Source organism: Pseudophryne corroboree, chromosome 1, assembly GCF_028390025.1.
Source record: "Pseudophryne corroboree isolate aPseCor3 chromosome 1, aPseCor3.hap2, whole genome shotgun sequence".
NCBI lineage: Eukaryota > Metazoa > Chordata > Amphibia > Anura > Myobatrachidae > Pseudophryne > Pseudophryne corroboree.
The window spans coordinates 877,897,027-877,919,902 of record NC_086444.1 but is presented as its reverse complement, the minus strand read 5'-3'; the positions used below and the strand labels follow the sequence as shown (position 1 = coordinate 877,919,902).

The window sequence follows — 22,876 nt, the reverse complement described above, 5'->3', positions numbered from 1 at the left end:
ATGCTGACATATCAAGGATCACTTTGCTTAACCTTTTGTTCATAGTTTCAGAGCATAATTACCAAAGGCTCATCTGTACAATCCTATCTGATACACAAGGACTTTCAAGGGCTTTCAAAGAGATAAGTGCCAGCAGCAAGATCATTTACATTGAATAAACACTGGTTTTGCCATCCCAAATTTCAAGAACAAGGTAAATATTAATAATTAAAAAACAAGACTAGTTAATTATTTCTAACTGTGATGCAGAAAAGCCATATAAATTCATTGGGTTTTCTTACCTTCTGTAGGCTTCCAAGAGGTCCCCACCAAAACACCTGCAGCCATGAAGTTGGTCCTGCTGATTTGTCTGTTCCTCTGCTCCACTTTAACCGAGTCAAGACTGCTGCAAAAGCGAGATGAAGGTAATATTATCGACAAATAAAACAAATTAGAGCAAAATGAATTCTTGTAATTGTGTAGGGCAGGCATGTCCAAACTGCGGCCCTCCAACTGTTGTGAAACCACATATCCCAGCATGCCCTGACACAGTTTTGCTGTCAGAGAATGCTAAAGCTATGTCAGGGCATGCTGGGATGTGTAGTTTCTCAACAGCTGAAGGGCCGCAGTTTGGACATGCCTGGTGTAGGGAGCAGTAGTTGCAAACACGTCATGTCTCATTTTTTACCATGCATGTCTGAATAAAGGATGCAGGAAGAAGGAAGCAGGGAGACATAAAGTATTCTTCTTTTATTAATGTATCCTGCTTTTACATCACATGACGTATAAAAAGCTACTCTTGTTTTAATTTACCATGTACAGGAGCTTGCTTTAGTCATTGTATTACCCTTGGGAAATCAATATGTAAGACTTACCACAGGTATGCTTGATGGGGTCTCCTGACCGCTGGTTACATAACTAGATCCCAGCTAGATACCTCTGACATTATTAAAGTTGTTTGAACAACTGAAGCAAGGGTTATTTGCTAATACTGATGCCAATTTCAACAGTGCGCTAATTACCACCAGGTAGTGGTTGGCACCCATCTTAGTAGAGAAACCTTGGTAAGGTTCATTAGTATATAAAATATAACGGATTCGAATTTTTCAAACAATAACAGTGATATAGAAACACATGTCAGATGATAACTTTTTAAGAATACTTAAACCAAGAGATTTTAAAACTGTATATTTCATGTTCAGGCTTAGCACTAGATTCCTAATAATATTTCTGGGAAAATGTTATTTATCCTGTTTTAATGTCATGCATAATGCTTATATTTATTGCCTCACCTTTATTCTATTTTTCTTAGAGCATCATTCCCGGCATATTGGGGACATTTACAAAACAGTAGGAGAAGAAACCTTTAATCATTTGTAAGTACTTTCATCATAGCATTACTGTATATTGAAATTTGTATTATTTGCACAAATCTACAAATGAAATACTTCTAGGTTTTCATTTAAAAAAAAGCTGCTCAAGGGTGCAAATCTGTATTAACATCTTAGAAACCAATCACACTTTAGCTATTATCTGTCTTGCACAAGTTAGACTATGACAACAAAAGACTGATTAGTTGCTATTGAACATTTGCCCCACAGAACAAATGAAATAACCTCTCAATGGGGTAAGTTTTTTTAGAACTGGTGATGTTGCTCATAGCAACCAATCAGTTTCTACTTAACATACATCTAGCTGCTTCTAGAAGATAATGGATAGAATCTAATTGGTTGCTAAGGGCAACTTCCCAGGTTCTAAAAAAAACTCCCACCTTTTGTAAATTTACCCCCTGGTCTCCAAAGGCTGCTTTTCAACCCATTACTGCATTTTTATGTCCTCTGGTTGTCAGAGTCTCAACTAAGTATTCAAGTGCCTCTCCTTATTCAGTCATTGTGATTGGCTCCCTGAGTTCTGCAGGGGCTCATAGATCATCTGACTAAATTTGGTAACTTTTTATTTGTAGAGTACTATTACTCAAAATTAGTATTGTAACTGTTATGAATGTACATATTAAACCTTATTAAAAAGACACAATAAAATAAAGCTGGCATAGAGCTTGTTTTGACCTATTTGGACATGTAGTTACCCTGTAACATTAAACTTTCTGGGCCATACATTCTGTAGACATGGATATGTCCACCATCAAGAATACTGATGGTCTACATAAGAAACTATAACTAATGTAAGTTAGATTGTGTCTTCTTTGCACACTGCTTTACTTGGGCATTTTCCAGGTGAGGCCATTATGTTTTAAACATATCTTGTACACATTTTATAAATCAGTGACCCACACAGAAAGGTAGCATTCAAATGCTACTGCATCTATGCGGCTACTTTCATCAAATTTCCCTCACTTGTTTCATATATGTGCAGTGGCATAAGTTCATCCCAGTTGCCCGGAGGCAAGATAAATATTGGCACCCCCCACTTGAGATATATATATATATATATATATATATATATATACAGTTTATATTCACTTCACTTCTTCTGGGGGTTTGGGGGATTACCCTAAATATTGGTGTCTCCCACAGAAACTGGGAGCGTAGTTATGTATGATACATCTGTGAAGTGAAATTGGACACATATGAGGTCATTCGGCAGAAGATTTAATGCACTACTAATTGTACTACCAGAAGAACCATTAGACGCATTAAAACATATAGCAAAGTACAGAATATATATAATACTAAAGATAAATATACTGCAAGAACCAACTTTTCACTTTTGGGATCCAGATAGCAGTTATACTGTAGTAACCATGTGAATAATATATATATTACAGGTTGAGTCTCCCTTATCCAAAATGCTTGGGACCAGAGGTACTTTGGATATGGGATTTTTACGTATTTTGGAATAATTGCATACCATAGTGAGATATCATGGTGATGGGACCTAAATCTAAGCACAGAATGCATTTATGTTACATATACACCTTATACACACAGCCTGAAGGTCATTTTAGCCAATATTTTTTATAACTTTGTGCATTAAGCAAAGTGTGTCTACATTTACACAATTCATTTATGTTTCATATACACCTTATACACACAGCCTGAAGGTCATTTAATACAATATTTTTAATAACTTTGTGTATTAAACAAAGTTTGTGTACATTGAGACATCAAAAAACAAAGGTTTCACTATCTCACTCTCACTCAAAAAAGTCCGTATTTCGGAATATTCCGTATTTCGGAATATATGGATATGGGATACTCAACCTGTACATGCCTAACCTTTTCAATTATATACTTTTTTTTGCAGAACGTTGATCATTCTTACACAGAATTTACAGAAATGCTCACTTGAACAACTCAATAAAGAAAAGGCAGAGATCAACAAGTTTGCCAAGCACTGTGTAGACCATGCAGATGAGGCAGAATGCAAAAAGCCTGTGGTATGATCTTCTGCCCGTTTTTTTTGTATACTTATATAATAGATAAGAACTAATGTTAAGATGGACTCAATTCTTATTATAAAGCAATTTCAACTTGACCTTATATGAGTACAAGAACATAATTCAGTAGTGTATGTGTCATTCCTGAGAAGAAGAAATAATCTAATATATACTTTTTATACTTTCAGAAAATATAAATGCATAAATACAAGAGGTAGAATATGAGTTCTACCTTGGTAAGAAATGACAGAGCTGTGCTGGTGTACACTATCAGTCCTGCATTATCTAGCAAGAAATAAGATCTCCCATGAAAATCTAAGTGTGGATAATCTCATGGTTGGCATACAGTGACATTGCATAATGTAGTAAAAGCATTTTCAATGACAATACTTTCTGCCAAACATGAAGACCAGGGACGGGATGTAATGAATTCCGCATTCGGAAGCCATACGTGAAGCCAACCGAACTCGGATGTTTTTTGAAGGGGCAATCATGTACAAGGCATGGATTAGCCGTGTACATGATTGCCCCTTTAAAAAAACATCTGGCCTCCAAACTCGGACTTCATTGCATCCTGCCCTAAGTGTTTCTATTGGCATCATTTTAGGCTCTTTTAAATATAGAGGGCCAGATTTTGTACTTGACCCAAGTACCTTTGAGCTATGTAAAAATTAATTATTATTATTATTATTATTATTATTAGTAGTAGTAGTAGTGGTATCATCCTTTATTGATATGGTGCCACAAGGGGTCTGCAGCACCTTGCAAAGTACATAAACAGAAATAGTATGAACAACATAAGAAAATAATTTGCAGGACATGAATATGATATACAAACATTGCAGCATCAGTAGTCATAATACTTAGATGAGCAGCAGGGTGGCAGAACCCAAGGGGTTGGTGCTGTTGTAGGCAGTGGGGAAGAGATAATGGTATAAGTGAGGGAAGGAAAAGCACATGAGGGAAGAGGGCCCTGCTTGTGAGAGCTTACAGTCTAAATTGCAACTTGCATATAGCTTCTTGCAATGCAATGTGCACAACTTGCATATTTTCAATTGCACATATCTAGCATTTGCTAGCGAGTTGGGGGATGGAGTTGGGGGATGCTAGCGAGTTGGGGGCAAATCAACTGATTTTGATATAGATATACCTTTATGATACACCTTTAAAGAGGCATACATTCTTACATCCCATTGGACTGGTGCAAAATTTCAAGTTGATAATATAGACACATTTTTGCTCTCTAATTTATGTCTTAAGATATATCAAACACAGATTACAGTTGCTGAAACATAAGTACACAGACTAAGGGGGAGAATTCAATTAGCCTTGATAACTCATTTTATCTGTAAAAATGGGGCTTTTATAGTGATCTGCCGGTATTCAATTATCCATGCTAAATTACCAGTGATAATTCTCCATATGTTTACCATGAATTTAACTTCACCACCTCTGAGGAGGTGATAAGCTTGGGGAAAATCCCTAAATTAAGGTAAAAATGTTGGGATTTGGTTCAGAACCCCTGGGACACCACCCTGAGTTACTAATTAGGCACTTAACGGGTGCAAACATATGATAAGCCGCATTTCATTGTCATTTTTTGGCGATGTCCGCAAAAAGTCAGATTGTTGTAAATTACAGCATTATCACAGCTAATTGTACCCCCCCCCCATATTTTGTTGTAGATACAAAAGCCATACTTTCATGTTCCTGTGTAAATCAGGCTCCATAAAAGCAACTATTTGCATATAACCCTTAGTATGATCATTCATTTATAACATACAAGTATGTCTAGAATTCAAATATACAATACATATAACTGAGAAACATTTTGTTACTCCATTCAAATGCAAGATAAAGTATTTCTAATACTATTCAATGCTTCTCTCATTCAAAAATATTAATAATAATGCACTTATTATAGTAGTAGTAATATAGTAATACATCAAAATAAGGAAACCAACATCATTGTAGTTTATTGGATAATTATACATGAGTGCTATGAACAGAACACTTGTATAAAAACAAACCCTTATATGATGTATATTAAGTTTTGATAGGCCTGGGGTATCAATAAATGACAAATGAAAAGAGTGGAGAAATGAGCCAATGGGGAAGTTGCCCACAGCAACCAATCAGTGTTGAGGTAGTAACATTTATATAGTGCATTCTATAAAATTATATGTAGCAGCTGATTGGTTGCCATGGGCAACTTCTCCTTTGGCTCACTTCTCCACACTTTTCACTGCTTCATGAATAGACCCCATAGAGAACAACCTTTTTAACTGCAGTGTGTAATCACCATGCATGCCCACAGCCCCATCCCAGATCCTCTCCCATGCTACTGGTCCTGTCTTTCCTCTTAAAGGGATACTAAGGCCCCCATTTATTAATCCTTTGGAAGTGATAAATAGCACAGTGATAAAGTACCAGTCAATCAGCTCCTAACAGACATGTTATAGGCTGTGTTTCAAAAATGACAGTTAGGAGCTCATTGGTAGGTACTTAATCACCATGCAATTTAGCACTCTCCAAGACTTAATAAATCTGGGCCATAACCTTGTAATAAAGTACAGACATGTGAGGTTATCTTTTTTTTTCTCCTCTAATCGAACAAGGTTAAAGCATGCAAATACATATGTTACATTGGAAGAACACCCCTGACCCCAATGCAAAATATAAGGGCGCATAACTAGCCAGTAAGGATATCCCAGTGTACAATTTGAGCTGATCAGGGAATGCTTACAACAAATCCTGAGACACCCTATTTGACCAGATACACTTTTGTTCCATGGAGCTTATATACAATATTGTAACATAGCACAAGGGGAGGATAAGACCTGGACGTGGGACCCACACCTTTGATAATATACAGTGTATAACAGGCCTTTCTATTGCCATATTTTAACTTTGTTATTTCTTGTTATGCAGACAACGCTGTTTTATGACCACATTTGCCAAATCAAGCATATAGATCATGAATATCCATGGACCACAGAGTGTTGTGCCAAGAATGAACAAGAAAGATATAAGTGCTTTGTTGAGCATAGAGACGCTGAAGTAAAACCCTATGACATGCCAGGGGTTGATGAAATGTGTAAACACCTGAAAGAAAACCCAAAGCAGGCTTTTGAAGAGTAAGTTTCAATATATTAATATTAACAATCTGCAGGGAATTTTTATTTATTTATTTACTATATGTACTGTATGTGACGTCAATGATGTGGGGTAATTTCTGAAGGAAATTGACTGATGGTGATAGAAATGCACAGAGAACTTAGAGAAAAGTAATTTTCTCTATGGTACCTGTTTTAATAAATCTTGGAGATTGATAGCAGTGTAAAATTTCTCTAGATATAAACCAATACCTTAAAAGCGCGAATGGCTATATGTATATATATATATATATATATATATATATATATATATATATATATACATAACATATACTCATTCATAAAAAGGTGTCTTTTGATTGGTTCACATGCAGCATACCTAGGAACTAGTCTGTGCCAGTTCCTAATTAGTGAAGAGTGTACCAGGGAAAAGAACAAATAATCAATATTAAAAACTATTCTTTGATAAGTATACTTGAACCTCAGAAGCAACATTGGTGAGTGTATCCATATGTGGCAATAAAGACACACTACATTGTGTAACAATGTCAGTGCTACATGTGTTAGAATTCCTTGACAGGAGACTAATAAAGTTATTTTTGTATCAATCCCAATATATGATGCAATTCAATCTAATATTGTTATCCAGTAGGAAATTAGAATCCAATGTGCAAATATATATTATGTAAGACTCAGGGCCGGTTCTAGGCATCTTAGCGCCCCGGGCGGGCAATAGGGGCGTGGCTTCATACAGGGGGCATGGTCAGTTACACCCCCTGTACAGTACTAGCGCCACTGAAATTATGTGCGGTGCGCGATGACGTCATCGCGCACCGCACAGTAAAGGTCCTCTCCACGAAAGGAAACTAGACGCTACGCGCCTAGTTCCCTTCACAGCGGGGGGCAACGGCAGCGGGACAGAGTGGGCAGCGGGGGGCACAGCAGCAGCGGATCTTGCCATGGTGCGGCGCCCTCCGGAAGGCGGCGCCCCGGGCAAAATTCCTGCTTGCCCGTGGCAAGATCCGCTACTGGTAAGACTGTTACCCTCAGCAGCTTGTCAGAATCTCAGACTCAGTATCGTGGTTCATACAGGAGATCCCTCTGCAGTGTGTCTGATCCGCGTGGTGTAGCTGAGAGCTGCTACTCTCTTTATCCCTGCATCCGGGACCCGTTGGAGGATGAGAGCAGTCCTGACTGAGGGTCCGCGTTCTAGGCGGCTGATAGCGTTGTTGTTCATCTCAGCGGCTAAGGCTTTGCAGCGTCTTTGCTGATCACAGCGGTCGCAGTAAATTAGGCATGAGAGAAAAGCAGCGGGGCTCTTGGTATTATGGTCAGTTGGAGAGGCTGCCCCCAGTGAGTTCAAGCAATCTGCAGGAGTCCTAAACGTGTTTTGTCACTTCCTGTGACTTTTTCAATAGAATAAAATTTCTCTAGATTTACAGTAGCTCATTTTACATTTATCAACCAATAAAACATTTTATCCTTAGTAACTGTCTGATTTATATTTTTCAGGGACATATATATAGTTTCAAGGAGACATTCAGCTCTTTACCCACCAACCGTTCTGGGGTTTGTTATGCAATATACTAAACTTGGCGCTGAATGCTGTGCAGCCGATGACAAGTCAAAATGTTTTCACGATCGGGTATGGTTTGTAAATGAGAGCTCAGTGAATATTCAATATATACAAATACTTAATTAATTTTATAGCAGAAACTTATATAAATACATAGGGGTTTATTTACTAAGCATTGGGTGTTTATGACCAAAAATTTAAAAGGACAATGCAATTGCTAAGAAAATCATTGTTCTCTTAAATTTTTGGCATATTATCACGATTGGAAGCACCGGCTTTAAGAACTCGCCGCTTAGTCAATAAACCCCAAGTCTTTTATCTCTAAAATCTAACACCACATATTAATGAGGCAGATGTTTTAAGCCTGGAGAAGTTATTAAGCAGTGATAAGTGGAAGGTGATAATGCACCAACCAATCAGCTCCTAACTGTCAATTTACATATTGGAGCTGATTGGCTGGTGCATTATCACCTTGAACTTATCACTGGTTTATCCCTTCTCCAGGCTTATTACATCTGCCCCATAGTTCATAAAGTGGACATATCACTAATATATCTAGTATAGATCCACCTGATAGTCACACTTCTCTTTGTATTGGTATTTGGTAGCCATATAAATTGCCCCACATACAGTAGCTCAATCCTGCAGATCCTCAATCATGGAATAAAAATGCTCAGGTTTTAACAGACATTTTTAGGAAATAGTTTATTGCATATATTCACCTAAACACTTTTTACTTGGAAAGCTAAACAAAAACTACAAATTCCCAGAGATATTGTTTATTTCTCAAATGAACTACACCGTATTCATTTATAAGCCCTATGTTGACACAATAAAAATGAAACAAAATGAATGGATTGTGCTTTAGCTGTGGGAAAGTTTGGTGCAGGGTCCACCAATGTAATACTTTCTCTTTATCTAAGGAGATGGAAAGCTCTGTCTCTGCAGTGTTAAGTATGCACTCAGGAGTGCGGGCTTATCAACCAGGGCCCATGAATCTAGGCTGCTAGGGGACTACCTCTTTTAGAACACTCAGTGGGAGATTTATCAAAGGTTGGAAAGAGATCAAGTGAATGGAGATAAAGTACCAACCAATCACCTCCTAACTCATTTTACAGCATGTGTTTGAAGAATGATAGTTGATTGGTTGGCATTTTACTATAGCTCTCTCCACTTTATCTCTGTCCAAGTTTTGATACACCTCCCCCCCAATGAGTTTAATACTAGACATAGTGCCAACAGGTGGCGTGCCAACCATTGATAAGAAGGGGAAGCAGACTGGCATGATACTGTGTACACACATATATATATATATATATATATATATACACACACAAAAAAAATTCCCGACCAATTATTTTTTTGCCAATGAATGGGTTAATAAACACTTTCTCCACAAAACACCAAAATTAATGTAAGAAAGATGGATGACGGGGGAAGGGGGGGACACGACTTTTAGGAGACAGATGGTCACACCCTCACCTCAGTAATGTCAGTGGGAATTTCCCAGTGTTATGTGGGCCACTGTCTGATCCTGCAGAACTCCATCAGCGGTCAGTCACAGAACACTTCAAGTTCTGTGTGTGGGTTGGCGGGCAGTGGGCGGGAGGACAGGACAGCGCAGGACAGGCAGGCGTTAGGGAGCGCGGTGTGATATCAGCACATCACACCGCAGCCAGTAACACATCACAGGGCGGCCAGGAGCACAGCGCAGGTTGGACAGGAGGGAGCACGGTGTGACGTCAGCACATCACTTTGCGAGCCGGCCGGTGCTGGACGGGGCTGTGTCTCGGCAGCGCGACCGTACATTACCCCCAGGAATTTAATTTTTACCCCATTTGGGGTAATTTACCCCTGTTCCCTGACAACTGATGTAGATGGACGTTGCCATCACACTTATTTGAATTGACCCCATAGTATATACAAAATAAGAAAATAAATGGCTCTGGTAAAGGTTTAGTAAGCTTCGTAGTGCCAAGTCTGCCCACAATTACTGATTATGACCATTGCCTCTGCTGCTAAACCAACCATGGGGGTCATTCTGACCCGTTCGCTCGCTGCTGTTTATCGCAGCCGAGCGAACGGGTCCCTACTGCGCATGCACCGGCGCCGTAGTGCGCCGGCGCATGCCAGATGGCCGAAGGCCGTAGCAGGGCAGTGATCGCCTCTGCCTGATTGACAGGCAGATGCGGTCGCTGGGCGGGAGGGGGGTGAAACGGCGGCATTTGGCCGCCATTTCGTAAGCGCAGTCCAGCCAATGCAGGCGTGGCCGGACCGAACGGGGGGCGGGCCGCAGCGGCTGCGTGATGTCACATGCAGCCGCTGCAGGCCAGGGAGCAAGGAGTAGCTCCCAGCCAGCACGCTAAAGCTGCGCTGGTCGGGAGCTACTCTTGAAATGCCTTTGCACTTCTGCGGGGGGGGGGGGGGAAGGGGGGGCGGGCGGCACTGACATGGGGGGGCGTCCCCCCGCATGTCAGGGAAGATGGTCATAGCTGTGCTAAATTTAACACAGCTACGATCAACTCGGAATGACCCCCCCATATTTGGATGTTCAAATGAGTTTAGTTATAAAGGTGATTAGGATATTGAATAAATTACTAACATTCAGATTATGAAACCTTAAACTCAGGGGCATAGAGCTGAGTCTTAAAATACAGTGTGCTAGGTCATTCTTTAAAACAAATATTTGCCATTAATATTTATTTACTTGAAATGATCTGACATGCTAGTTAACTTTATGATACTCATCCATTTAGTACTTACAGAATACATAACATTGTTAAGTTATTTTTAAAAGAATATTTATGTTGTTCTACTCTGTTCAATGTTGTTTTTGTTTCTTTTGTAGATAGCAGAAGTTGACAAGAAAACATATTATGTTAAACATGTAGAGCAACAAACATGTCGGATGCTTAAAGAATTTCAAGAAAGAGTCACGCAGGCCTAGTAAGCATTTCATTTACAGGCGCATAATAATTGACTGAAATAATCCAGTGTCTTTTTCCATGTGAATTATTTATTATGAAACTATCCATAAATGAAAACCATTTTTAGCCATTGTTTATATGAGTAGAAATATTCCCTTACCTTTGTACATGACAAACAACTTTGCACTGAATACAACTGTACCCAGAGAACAGTGTTGTATCAATGGGCAACTGAAACAAACAATTCTATTCGGAAGAGTACACAGTTGAATGCATAGGACATAAAGGCATGTACAATATGAAGGTGATAATCCCCTTTAATAATGCAATATTAGGTTTGCTTATAGCATGGCCCATTGTTATTTTATAAGTGCATCATTTGATTAAATCTATGTATATTAATCCTACAATACAAATATTGAAATAGAAAATATGTACTTTTACAAAGTGTACAGATTGCCATGAAATCTAACCTCTCTGCATTAACAGCACAGTTTTTCTTAAAAGCTGTTCAGTTATATATTTATTGGATGAAGGTATATCATATGCAATATATACAGAAGTGTAAAACAACCTTGAGCAGTATCAATTAACCTATGACTCTCTTCTTTTATCCCCAGTACATTAGTTAAAGTTACCCAAAAGTATCCTGCGGCTACATTTGAAGATGTACAGAAACTTACCAATGAAATTGTACATTTGAAAAAGGACTGTTGTCATGGTGACATGGTAGAATGTATGCTTGAGAGGGTAAGAAAACCCACTTTGTTTCATGCCAAAATATAAATAGATCATACTGAAAGTCACAGAATAACTGAGTTACCAGTGGAAATATTTTGAAAAGTCTCAGAAGCATATGCGTTTCTATAATGGGTGCACACGGGCCCAGGGGTCCGGGGGGGGGGGGGGGGGTATATCGCACACATTGCACCCATATTGTTTTAATACTCACCATTCCAGAGTCCTGCGACGAGAGCTGCAGCCTCTGCAGCCGCGGCAAAACATGACATAAAAAATGGCCATGGGCATGCGCAGTAGATAGTCTATGGACCGTGGCGGGCGCCATGTTTCCAGAGACCTGAACATGCGAAGAAGAGAGCTAGCGGCAGCGTGGAGAGGAGGGGGCCACCCGGAGGCTGCACACGGGCCCCCTCCTCTCTTAAAACGCCCCTGCTCAGAAGATTAGATTATTCTGTAGAACATATTTAAAAAATGCAATCTAGACTTTACATGTAACAATACAGCATGTTAAAGCAAGTAGCTTTTGCACATGTCAAGCAACCATGTTCTATCTGCACTTTTTGTATTATAGCTTAGAAAATGAATAACATCTCATACCCTCTAACATGATCCACTCTATTAGGTACAATTGCGCTGCCGCCTCACTTCTGCAACTGCCACTTGCTGTCCAGGAACACAGCATTTTGTACCTAACAGAATGGGTCATATTGGAGGGTATGACATCTAATTGGTTGCTATGGGCAGTGTGCGGATTTAGTGGGGGGGGGGGGGCACTAAGGTACGTGCCCCCCGTTGTTTAGAATTCAGGAATTTTGGCGCATGCGCTGTTGCAGAAAATCACTCATCTACATAAACATGAATGAGGCCCTAAGGCTAGGTACACACACACAATGGCCGGGTGACGTCGCTGACGATATAGTAAACTATACCGTTCAGTGAGTATGAGCGATATCGTTTGCCAGGGAAATCTTGCACGATGTCACATCTGTTGTGCATCAGCAAGTGTGTACCCAGCCTTAGACTGTAGAATTTACCCAGCCTTAGACTGTAGAACTGATGTGATTATTATAAATTCCCATTTAATACTTCCATATTGATAAATAAATGTCTCTTAATAGAGGCTTTAAAATAATGTTTTATGGTTCTAAGCTCAGTGTCAGTGTAAGTGGGTAAAAAATGTATATGAAAATCTAACATTTTACATGTAAATAATTTCTCTGTTTTAACAGATGGAACTCACCCAACATATTTGCGAACATCATGAAAAGATATCAAGCAATCTGAAAGCCTGTTGTGAGAGGCCGCTGGTGGAGCGCACAAGCTGCCTTATGGCCTTACCGCATGGTGATGTTCCATCTGACTTGCCCAAGGAGATGACAGAGTTTGTTGAGGATGAGCATGTGTGTAAACATTATGAGGAACAGAAAGACTTATTCCTGGCTAGGTAAATAAACTTTTTTTTGGGATCCCGTCTGCCAGAATGCCGGCAGTGGGGAGAGTGCCAGAAAGCCCCTTCCTGGCTCGTTGCGCTCGCCACGCTGCACTCGCTACAGGTTTTATCCTCCCTCTATGGGTGTTGTGGAAACCCACAAAGGGAGAATAGCCTGTGTCGCTGGGATTCCAGTGGCGGCATTTCACTACTAGTTGGGATTCTGGCGTCAGTATTGTGACCACTGGGATCCCGACTAGCAGTGGCGTCAGAAGGAGGCTGCGGCCAGCACCCGGGTGTCACCCTTCCAGGGGTGACACCAGAGGGCCGGCTCCTGCTCAGTGACAGGAGTCGATTGCTGCACTGTAATATTACGTGCAGCAACCCGGCTCCTGTCATCATGTAGAAGCCGGCACTGAAGAAATTCCAGTGTCCGGGGACAGGCCGCATCTCCCGGACCGACAATGTTTCAAAAAACGGGGTCGGGACGCGAAGCCACACCCCCGTCCTGTGAAGCCACACCCCCACCCCACAAAGCCACACCCATTTTTGCCTGCCCACACCAGGTGTTTTGAAGGTGAGTGACGCCTCTGCCGACTAGTGGTATTTTAATCGCTTCCCGTCCCAAGCAACCTGTGCTTCTGTAGGCAAAACGCTACATGTTAGTGTGCAGTGTATAAAGGAATATTAATGCAACATTCCTTTACTTGAACTGTGATCAGTATTCTGCATATTGTTTATAAGTTTTTCTAACTATCCACCTGGGTGGCAGCGCTAATAGGGATGAAAGGTCCAAATGATTAGGGGGAGATGTCTCAAAGCTTGCAGAGAGATAAAGTGGACAGTATACACAACACTTTGTTGTGTATACTGTCTACTTTCATTGACTCTGGAAGCACCACCGACAACACCTAATGCACTGTGTAATACAGCATAATTCTTAAAATTGTCGATACTGGATATACATTCTAAGAGGATCCATATCCACAACATAAACCCTGTGTGGAACCAAAACTCCTTTTGGCTTAAAGAGATAAAGTGGACAGATAAAAAGTTCCAACCAATCATCTCCTGTCATTTTTCAAACACAACCTGACTGGTTAGTACTTCATTTCTCTTCACTTTATCTTTCTTCAAGCTTTGATAAATATCTCCTTATGGGGTGAACTTATGCAATGGCACCCACACCTTTCTATTTATCTATTCAATAGTTCTTGTGAAAATTAAGGCTTGCTACATTTTCTGCCTCTGCTATTTTCAGCTATTGTAATATTTATGATTTAACAGATTTACCTATGAATTTACAAGAAGGCACCCTGATTTATCTATACTATCAGATCTACGGGTTGCTAAAGGATATCAAGGTCTTCTTCAAAAGTGCTGTGTAACTGAACACCCTGTTGAGTGTTACAAGACTGCGGTATGTGTAGCAACAAGATAGTTAATGCAATAATTGCATAATATATGTAATGAAGCTGTTCATTTTCATAGCAATTACATTTTTGGTTTTCTGCAGCCACAAATGCTGGAAACTGCAATCAAGGCGGCCCATGCTTTAGAAAAAGCAAACTGTGAACTCTTTGAGAAGAAGGGTCTTTATTTCTTTCAACTTCAGTAAGTTCTTCCTGAAATCATAATTATTTATTTGGCCATATCTACACAATGTTAGGACTGGAAAGATTTTAATTAATTGTATTAGATATTGTTTCTTGGTAGTTTACTGTCTAAATTGTGTAAACTGTATGTTACTTAGTGTAACCTATACAAGAATGTCAACCTGGCCACTTGACATTTTAGGAATTCTAATTAGTAGCCCCAACATTCTAAATGGTTCTAAATCACATAAATAATCAACATCTTATGTTATTTTGTATTTGGGTGTAGTGTTTCTGATAATATTTTGTGATGGTGTTTAATGGATTTATTAACCCCTGAATTCAATCATAATTTCTTCTACAAGTTTTACATTGTTTGACTTTTCATCTCTGTCTTACGTGATAAAGAAGGCAGATATCATTCCTTAACAGTCCATTGGCGGGCTCTAATGCCGCCCTAGTTCGGCGGCCGTGTGGGATGCTGGCCGAAGTCTGACTTTTTTTAAAGGGGAAATCACTTACAAGGCATGCTTTTGCCTTGTAAGCAATTGCCCCTTTAAAAGAAGCCAGAGTTCGGCCCGCCATGTCGCCCTATGTTGTGTAACAGACAACCTTTATTTCTCCTCATATACACACACCGAGAAATATATATATATATATATATATATACATATATATATATTTATTCATGTGTTTTATATATATATATATATATATATATTCATGTGTTTTTTATATATATATATATATATATATATATATATATACACACACACACACACACACACACACACACACACATATATATATATATATATAAATATATATATGTTATTTACTGTATATGGGCATGCAATATTTTTAACAATGTAGATGTCTACAATAAAAATATTTTGGTGAAAGACTATGTTATAAGTTTCCCAGTCAAAATTTTGAGCTTGCCCCATTGACAAAGCCCCATTTTAAGTTCTCAGTTACACCTTTTCCTCTACACCCCTTATTCTCTATTTCATTGGATCCATTATCTTGAATTTACTCTTTTCATGCATTTTATGCCACACAATCTTCCAAGATACAGTATTTTTTTGCTGTCAAATTGCCATACAGTATATTTTTCAGATAATAATTTAGCACAGTACAGATGGGTGGCATATTGCAGCATGAGCTATGTAAAGGACTGCTCTTCAGTGTTCATCAAATCAAACAACTTAGCCAATTTTAGCTCAAGATTTAATTTATAATACTGTACCTATGGTATAGAAGACAGAATACATTTGCACAGATAAGGATAAATGAGAAAATTATATCAAAAGAGAAAAGTAAGAGTTTTCTTTTTTACTGTACGCTGCAGATGTGTTTATTGTCATGGGAAGTCCACCATGTGGTTCATATGATGTAACAATTTGTTGTTATAAAGGGGAACAGAGCCATAACTAGACATTTTGGTGCCTTGTGCCAGAAAAATTATTGGCGCCCTCCTTCCATATGATAAACTGGGGCAGCCTTCGTCGCACATCCAAAAAAGGGTGTAGTCCTTCTGAGAATTGGCATGGTCACACGACAGAACCCCTTATTCAAAATAATGTCACCTACTCACGTTACACTGCACAGTAGAGACCCTTATTCATATTATGCCACACAGTACAGTTGTAGTGCCCCTTGTAGCACATTATGCCACACAGTAACAGGGCCCCTTATAACACATTATGCCACACACTAGTCCTGCTGCTAGATCAAGCTTAAACAATCTGTTGCTGTGCTGTAGGTGTTCTTTCAAGAAAGCACAAAGCTTGCTCTACCTTTCTGTACTGTTGCCAAGGGACAGAGAAACAAATATGACCTTTATCTATAATGTAAAAATGCTTTCTTTCTTGACCCTATGACTAAAGCCTTGTGTGTTATTTTCTAACACCAGTTTACTTAAATCTTTTTTGGTCTTTATTCCAGTTTCTAATCCATCTTTCTAATATACTTTACCTCTGGTTCATTGTGTTTGCCTTCTTGGTAATTTTTTGATGCTCCCCTTACTTTAACTGCTCTTCATTCTGATACTCATTTCTTTATATCCTGCTAGTTCTCCTGTCCCTTCATTTCTCCTCAGCTTCATACAGTACTTTTTCTCCCTTTCTGTCTCCTCCACCACATATTCTTCTATGTTTTCCCATTCCATTCTTATATTATACCCTTAGCTATCCTCTTTTTCCTGAAACTATTCATTCTTTGAAGCCGCCAAGCTGCCTGAGCCCAGCCAGCTAGAAGCTCCTTATTTGGCAGTGTGGTGGGAGAGACATCTCTCCCTACTCACATTGCAGGAGACTGCAAGGAAGGAACCAGATGCAACACTAGTAACAATATCGCAGCGGGACCCTGACAAATGGAGATCGTGGCAGCTGGTTCTGACCCAAGGACGTTTTGGCACTGTGTGGCAGCACTGGCCACCCCGCCCTAGTTATAGCCCTGAAGGGGAATATGAATTTTTTCACACATCGTTAATTTATAAGAATTGAATATGTTTTCCATTATTTCAGTCTGATTTACCGCTATGCAACGAAAATGCCACAAATCACAGATGAAACACTGCTAGAGATCACCGGTAAAATGGCAAAAATTGCAGGCAAGTGTTGCGCACTCCCTGAGGACCAGAGAATACCTTGTGCTGAGAATAAGGTGAGTTAGTTTCCCTACCTGCTTTAATATAGTCTAATTTAAACATTTTGGTGATACATTAGAGTTGGAGGCAACTAGCCAGTTTTTAGACATCTACTGATCACAGTAGTTATTTCAAATGTTGGACACATCAACAATCGGTGTAGCAGCTTCCATGGACTGTGCAGCATTTGGTGTCAGTGTGGTGAGAAGTGACAGTACCTACCCTGTAATAATAAATATATTTAGCTATTTTGTGATCCACAACTGCTGCAACCACTAATTATAATACAATTTTAACCTCCATACAATGGTCACAGCTCCAGCCACAAATTATAATATAACTCCCTCCCTGTCTCTTCTGTTTTTTTTGTCATACAGCTGGATTTATTGCTGGGTGATATGTGTGAAAGACAGTCACAAACACCTGTAAATGAACATGTAACTCAATGTTGCAAGGACTCATATTCTGATAGAAGACCATGCTTCACTAATCTTGGTCCTGACACTTCCTTCAAACCTTCACCACTGGATGAACATACTTTTGAAATTGGTGCAGAGATATGTGATGCTCCAGAAGACCAACAGCAGACCAAGAAAAAGATGTAAATTCTGAAAATGTTCAGTGAAGAGCTGATTGTCAGTGCAAACCTTCTTAAGAGGACAGGTGTTGAAGTTGCCTATGGCAACCAATCATTTTCTAATTCTTATTTTATAGACTTATATCTAGACGCTGGTTGTTGCTATGGTCAACTTCTCTACTTGTCCACTTTAGAGGGCTTGATACGTCTCCACCTAAATATTAAATCTTTCTTCCAATGGGGGGCATTCCGACCCGTTCGCACGCTGTGGTTCATCACAGCGGTGTGAACGGGTCGGAAATGCGCATGTGTGTCTGTGACTATATGCTAATGCTAGTATCAGCCCTTTCCCTGGTGTACAAGTGTGCATCTGACTATGCAGGGGGACCCACACCACACACCCTGCACACATTTTTTCAATGCTCACCTCTCCAGAGTTCCTCATTGATGGAAACACCATTCCACTAATCACCGGGAAAATGGCGCGGTGGCAATTTCTTCTCACATGTGTGCATGCGTAATAGAGTATCTACCACTTAGTGCTCAGACTCTAATGCACTGCTGGCTAGAGAGGAAGGGGACCAGACAGAGGAGGCTGTACACACGCCTTCTCTACTGTTAATACACCCCTGACTCTGTAATACTGTTGCTGCTTCTTTAGTTGCCACAATCAGTTGCACCATCCAAACTTGCACCAGCCGGATGGCAGGTGCACTTTCTCAGCCTCCTATGTTTGTGCGTTTCTCTATATAGGCGCTGTCACTGGCACGCCTGCGATATTCCCATACATCTCCCATGAAATGGCCATGTTTGCGTGCATTGCTAGCGACATTCCAGTTACTGCCCAAGAACTTATCTACAAGATTTCTAATACAGCGTGTAAATCGCAACTGCACTTTGTGCGTACACACTATGGGACACATGCGCCGTAGGGGTTTTTAGGAATTTTTGCACATACGCAGCTGCAATAAAATCGCTCAACTCTATGAACATTGGCATTGGGTGCAGCTCTGAATCATGTCCTTGGACTCATTGGGGTAAATGTATTAATCTCGCTTTTTAAAACTGCCCCATTTCAGCCATTGGATTTAAAGGTTTAATAAAATGATTTATTAATATTATTTCTCCATTAAATCCAGTGTCAGAAAACAAAGCAGCTTTGGAAAGTGATGCTTAATAAACTGACACCATCGTTTTTTCATTTCTGCAATCTGCTTTGTTTTTTGTAAGATAAAGGGGGGAATTCAATTGTTGGTGAATAGATTCGCCTGGCAAATCCGCACAACAACCGTCGCACTTTATGGCAGCAGGATCTTGCTCATAGGGTAGCGAGCACTTTAGGTGAATCGGGCCAGGTAAAGGGGGTGAATCCGGCTGCTGTTGACAGCGTTTAAACGCCACGACAATTCACCCCTTCGCCAACAACTGAAATCCCCCCTAAGAATCTCCTATTACAGAAGCCCCAAAATGTTGCAAAGCATATATTTTAGGAAACTAGCAAAGATACATTTATTTTAACTCCCTTTTGCTGTAGTTTTTAAATCCAGTCTTGTCCATGTATACATTTTTTTCTTACAGGATCTTTATCCCTGTCAATTCCTCTTTAATGCACATTGAAAATGTTAAATGACCCTGCAAGGTTTCAACTGAAAATAATTCATTATAGTAAACTTGCAAAATATGTCTTTGCTGAAACATAATCAGAAATTGTTTATTTACAGATTGCTTGCCCACCTTATGAGACAGAAGGTAACCTTACAGAATGAGAAAGTGGAGGAACTCATCAATGAGTTCGCTAAAGTGACAAAGAAATGCTGTGAAGCAGCTGATCACAAGGCATGCTTTGACTTGGAGGTATGTTATGCTGTGACTCATGTGAACCAATGCTTATGTGCATGGGCGTTACCAGAACCGTGTGGGCCCCATAGCAACATATTAAAGGGGCCCCTGTTCCTCTTATCCTTAAGAGGCATCTCTCCGCAGGAGTTTTTATGAACCATCGTAGTTCCCTAGTTTACATTCACATTGTAGGGCTGCCTCTGGCAGTACACATAATACCACACAGTATCCCCAATTCACATCATCACAGTGTCCCCAGTTCATATTATGCCGCATTATAGTGTCCCCTGTTCATACTGTGCCACATTAGATGCCCTGCAGTTCAAAGTATGTCACGGTACAGTGCCCTAGTCCATAGTATGCCACACTATGTTGCTTCCACTTTATAATGACTATATGCTAATGCTAGTATCAACCCTTTCCCTGGTGTGCAAGTGTGCACATTACACTGTACCACTATTTATTATGTAACATTATAGTCCCCTCCACATTACAATAAGCAGATCAGATTATGACACATTATAGTGCCTTCCAGTTCATATTGTTCTACATTAGAGTGGCCTCAAGTGCATATTATAGCATATTACAGTGCCCCCTTACCATTATAACATACACACTCCTCTCACTGAACATGTAATGTCACACAATTCAGGCTGGGCAATGGATCAGACCCAATTACTTAGCAGGCAAATCCAGGAAATTGATTAGTGCACATTTATAACCTGGTTACAGGCCCCCTAAGCCTCTAGGCCCCATAGCAATGGCACCCCTTGCACCCACTATAGTTACGCCCATGCAAATGTGTATTTATCTATAGAAATGTATGTAATATATATTTATATATTTTATAAATGTTTTATATTATTATTTTTGCAGAAGCCAATACTCTTGGCACATGTAAAGGCAGAGATTGGACATTAAAGGGAACAGGTAAAACACTTTGCTGAAATCATTAATATAGAAATATTTTAGACATACAGTGGCTTACTGGGGGTGGGAGGGGTGGTGGTCTGCCTGTACCCCCAAAAAAGCCAAACTAATATAGGAAAACATTATAGAAGTCTTAGTGCCCATAATAAAACTATTTGGTGTAATTAAATTAGGTCAAATGGCTGTTATATGCATTTTTTTTTTAAATGTGGAAAAATGTTGGGAAGCATTTTTTTCCTGCAAAATAAGTGCGCTCAATAAATTTGGGTTACATAAAAATGGGTATAAGTATATATTTGGGTCATTTTAGGGGACTTTAAAAAAAAGTGGAAATGGACCGATTACTCCCTCATGCAAGTCTAAAAACACTTGCCCCACTCATAAAGGACCCCAAATATACCTGTCCCATACCTTGCACCCCAATTTCCATCACTTTGCATTTTTTACCCCAAAAATTACATTATTTTTGTCTAATTAATAATAATTAAAACTTCTAAGTGTCTAATTAGTCATTCAGGTGGGGGAGTGGGGGATGGGGGCCCAGGGGTTCTGAACCATATCCCAACCTTTTTACATTAAAATAGGGAGTTTGCACTACTTATCACCTGCTCAGAGATGGTGAAGAGAAATCCGCGATAAACCTATGGAGACCGCTGATAACTTATCTCCACTAATAGGATGCAAAATTATCGCATTTGCGATAATTTTTCGCAAAATTGTGTTAGCGTGGCTAATTGGATGGCATTAAATGTGATGACAAGTCTCTCAAGTGTAAATGTGTCGAATCCCTTTCAGAATTGAATTCACGTTTTCTATTCCAGTGTATACATAATACAATCCTATAAAATCAAAAAGAAACTTGGATTACCTCTTTAACATTATTCCTGCTTTTTTTTTTTTGCTGTCTCAGTATCTCTCATATACTTTTCCATAAATGTAATAGTGTAATGTAACATGCATGTAACTTATGTAATACTGTATGTTCTAAAGGTAATCATGTAGAACAGGCATTCCCAACCACGGTCCTCAAGGCACACTAACAGTGCAGGTTTTAGTGATATCCAGGCTGCAGCACAGATGGTTAAATCAAAATAACTGAGGTGCTAATTAAGTCACCTGTGCTGCAGCCTGGATATCACTAAAACCTGTTGGTAATGCCTGATGTAGAACATGAGGTGTTGCACATTATAATTACAAACCAAACACACATTTACGTTCATTTCCAAAACGGCTGTAGAAAAAGGGCATAATCTGATTGGTTCATATGGGCAACACCTTCATTTCTACATGTGTGGCATAATATTAAAAGATGAGAATTGCTGTGTTTACCTGCTGTTATTTGTCTGGAGTACATAATCAATCCTTCCCTTCTTTATGCAGATTGCTACTTCATTGTGGAAGATCATGAATTCACTAATATCCTACAGTTGAATTTTTGAAGAGAAAAAAGTTTCCAAGCTGAAGCATTTTACAACATTAAATAAAGCTCTTGTGGATTAATCATCTCAGTGTCTAGCTTGCTTTATTGCGGTGATAGATATTAGGAGATTTTTAAGTATAGCTATCATATTACAACTAGTGATGTGCACCTGAAATTTTTCGGATTTTGTGTTTTGGTTTTGGGTTCGGTTCCGTGGCCGTGTTTTGGGTTCGAACGCGTTTTGGCAAAACCTCACCGAATTTTTTTGTCGGATTCGGGTGTGTTTTGGATTCGGGTGTTTTTTACAAAAAACCCTAAAAAACAGCTTAAATCATAGAATTTGGGGGTCATTTTGATCCCATAGTATTATTAACCTCAATAACCATAATTTCCACTCATTTTCAGTCTATTCTGAACACCTCACACCTCACAATATTATTTTTAGTCCTAAAATTTGCACCGAGGTCGCTGGATGGCTAAGCTAAGCGACACAAGTGGCCGACACAAACACCTGGCCCATCTAGGAGTGGCACTGCAGTGTCAGGCAGGATGGCACTTCAAAAAAATAGTCCCCAAACAGCACATGATGCAAAGAAAAAAAGAGGCGCACCAAGGTCACTGTGTGACTAAGCTAAGCGACACAAGTGGCCGACACAAACACCTGGCCCATCTAGGAGTGGCACTGCAGTGTCAGACAGGA

The 22,876-nt window shown here is 39.6% G+C and overlaps 1 protein-coding gene across 1 annotated transcript; it reads left to right on the top strand.

Moving 5' to 3' along the window:
* Positions 1-276: 276 nt before the first annotated feature.
* Positions 277-22,259, top strand: LOC134915019 (serum albumin-like). Its single transcript, XM_063920090.1, has 15 exons — positions 277-404; positions 1,292-1,355; positions 3,244-3,376; positions 6,308-6,513; positions 8,005-8,137; positions 10,917-11,014; positions 11,616-11,745; positions 12,966-13,180; positions 14,453-14,585; positions 14,682-14,779; positions 17,289-17,427; positions 17,788-18,011; positions 19,709-19,841; positions 20,703-20,756; positions 22,137-22,259. The coding sequence occupies exons 1-14, from the start codon at positions 326-328 to the stop codon at positions 20,745-20,747; spliced, it is 1,830 nt and encodes a 609-aa protein (XP_063776160.1). The 5' UTR covers positions 277-325; the 3' UTR covers positions 20,748-20,756; positions 22,137-22,259.
* The last annotated feature ends 617 nt before the right edge of the window (positions 22,260-22,876 follow it).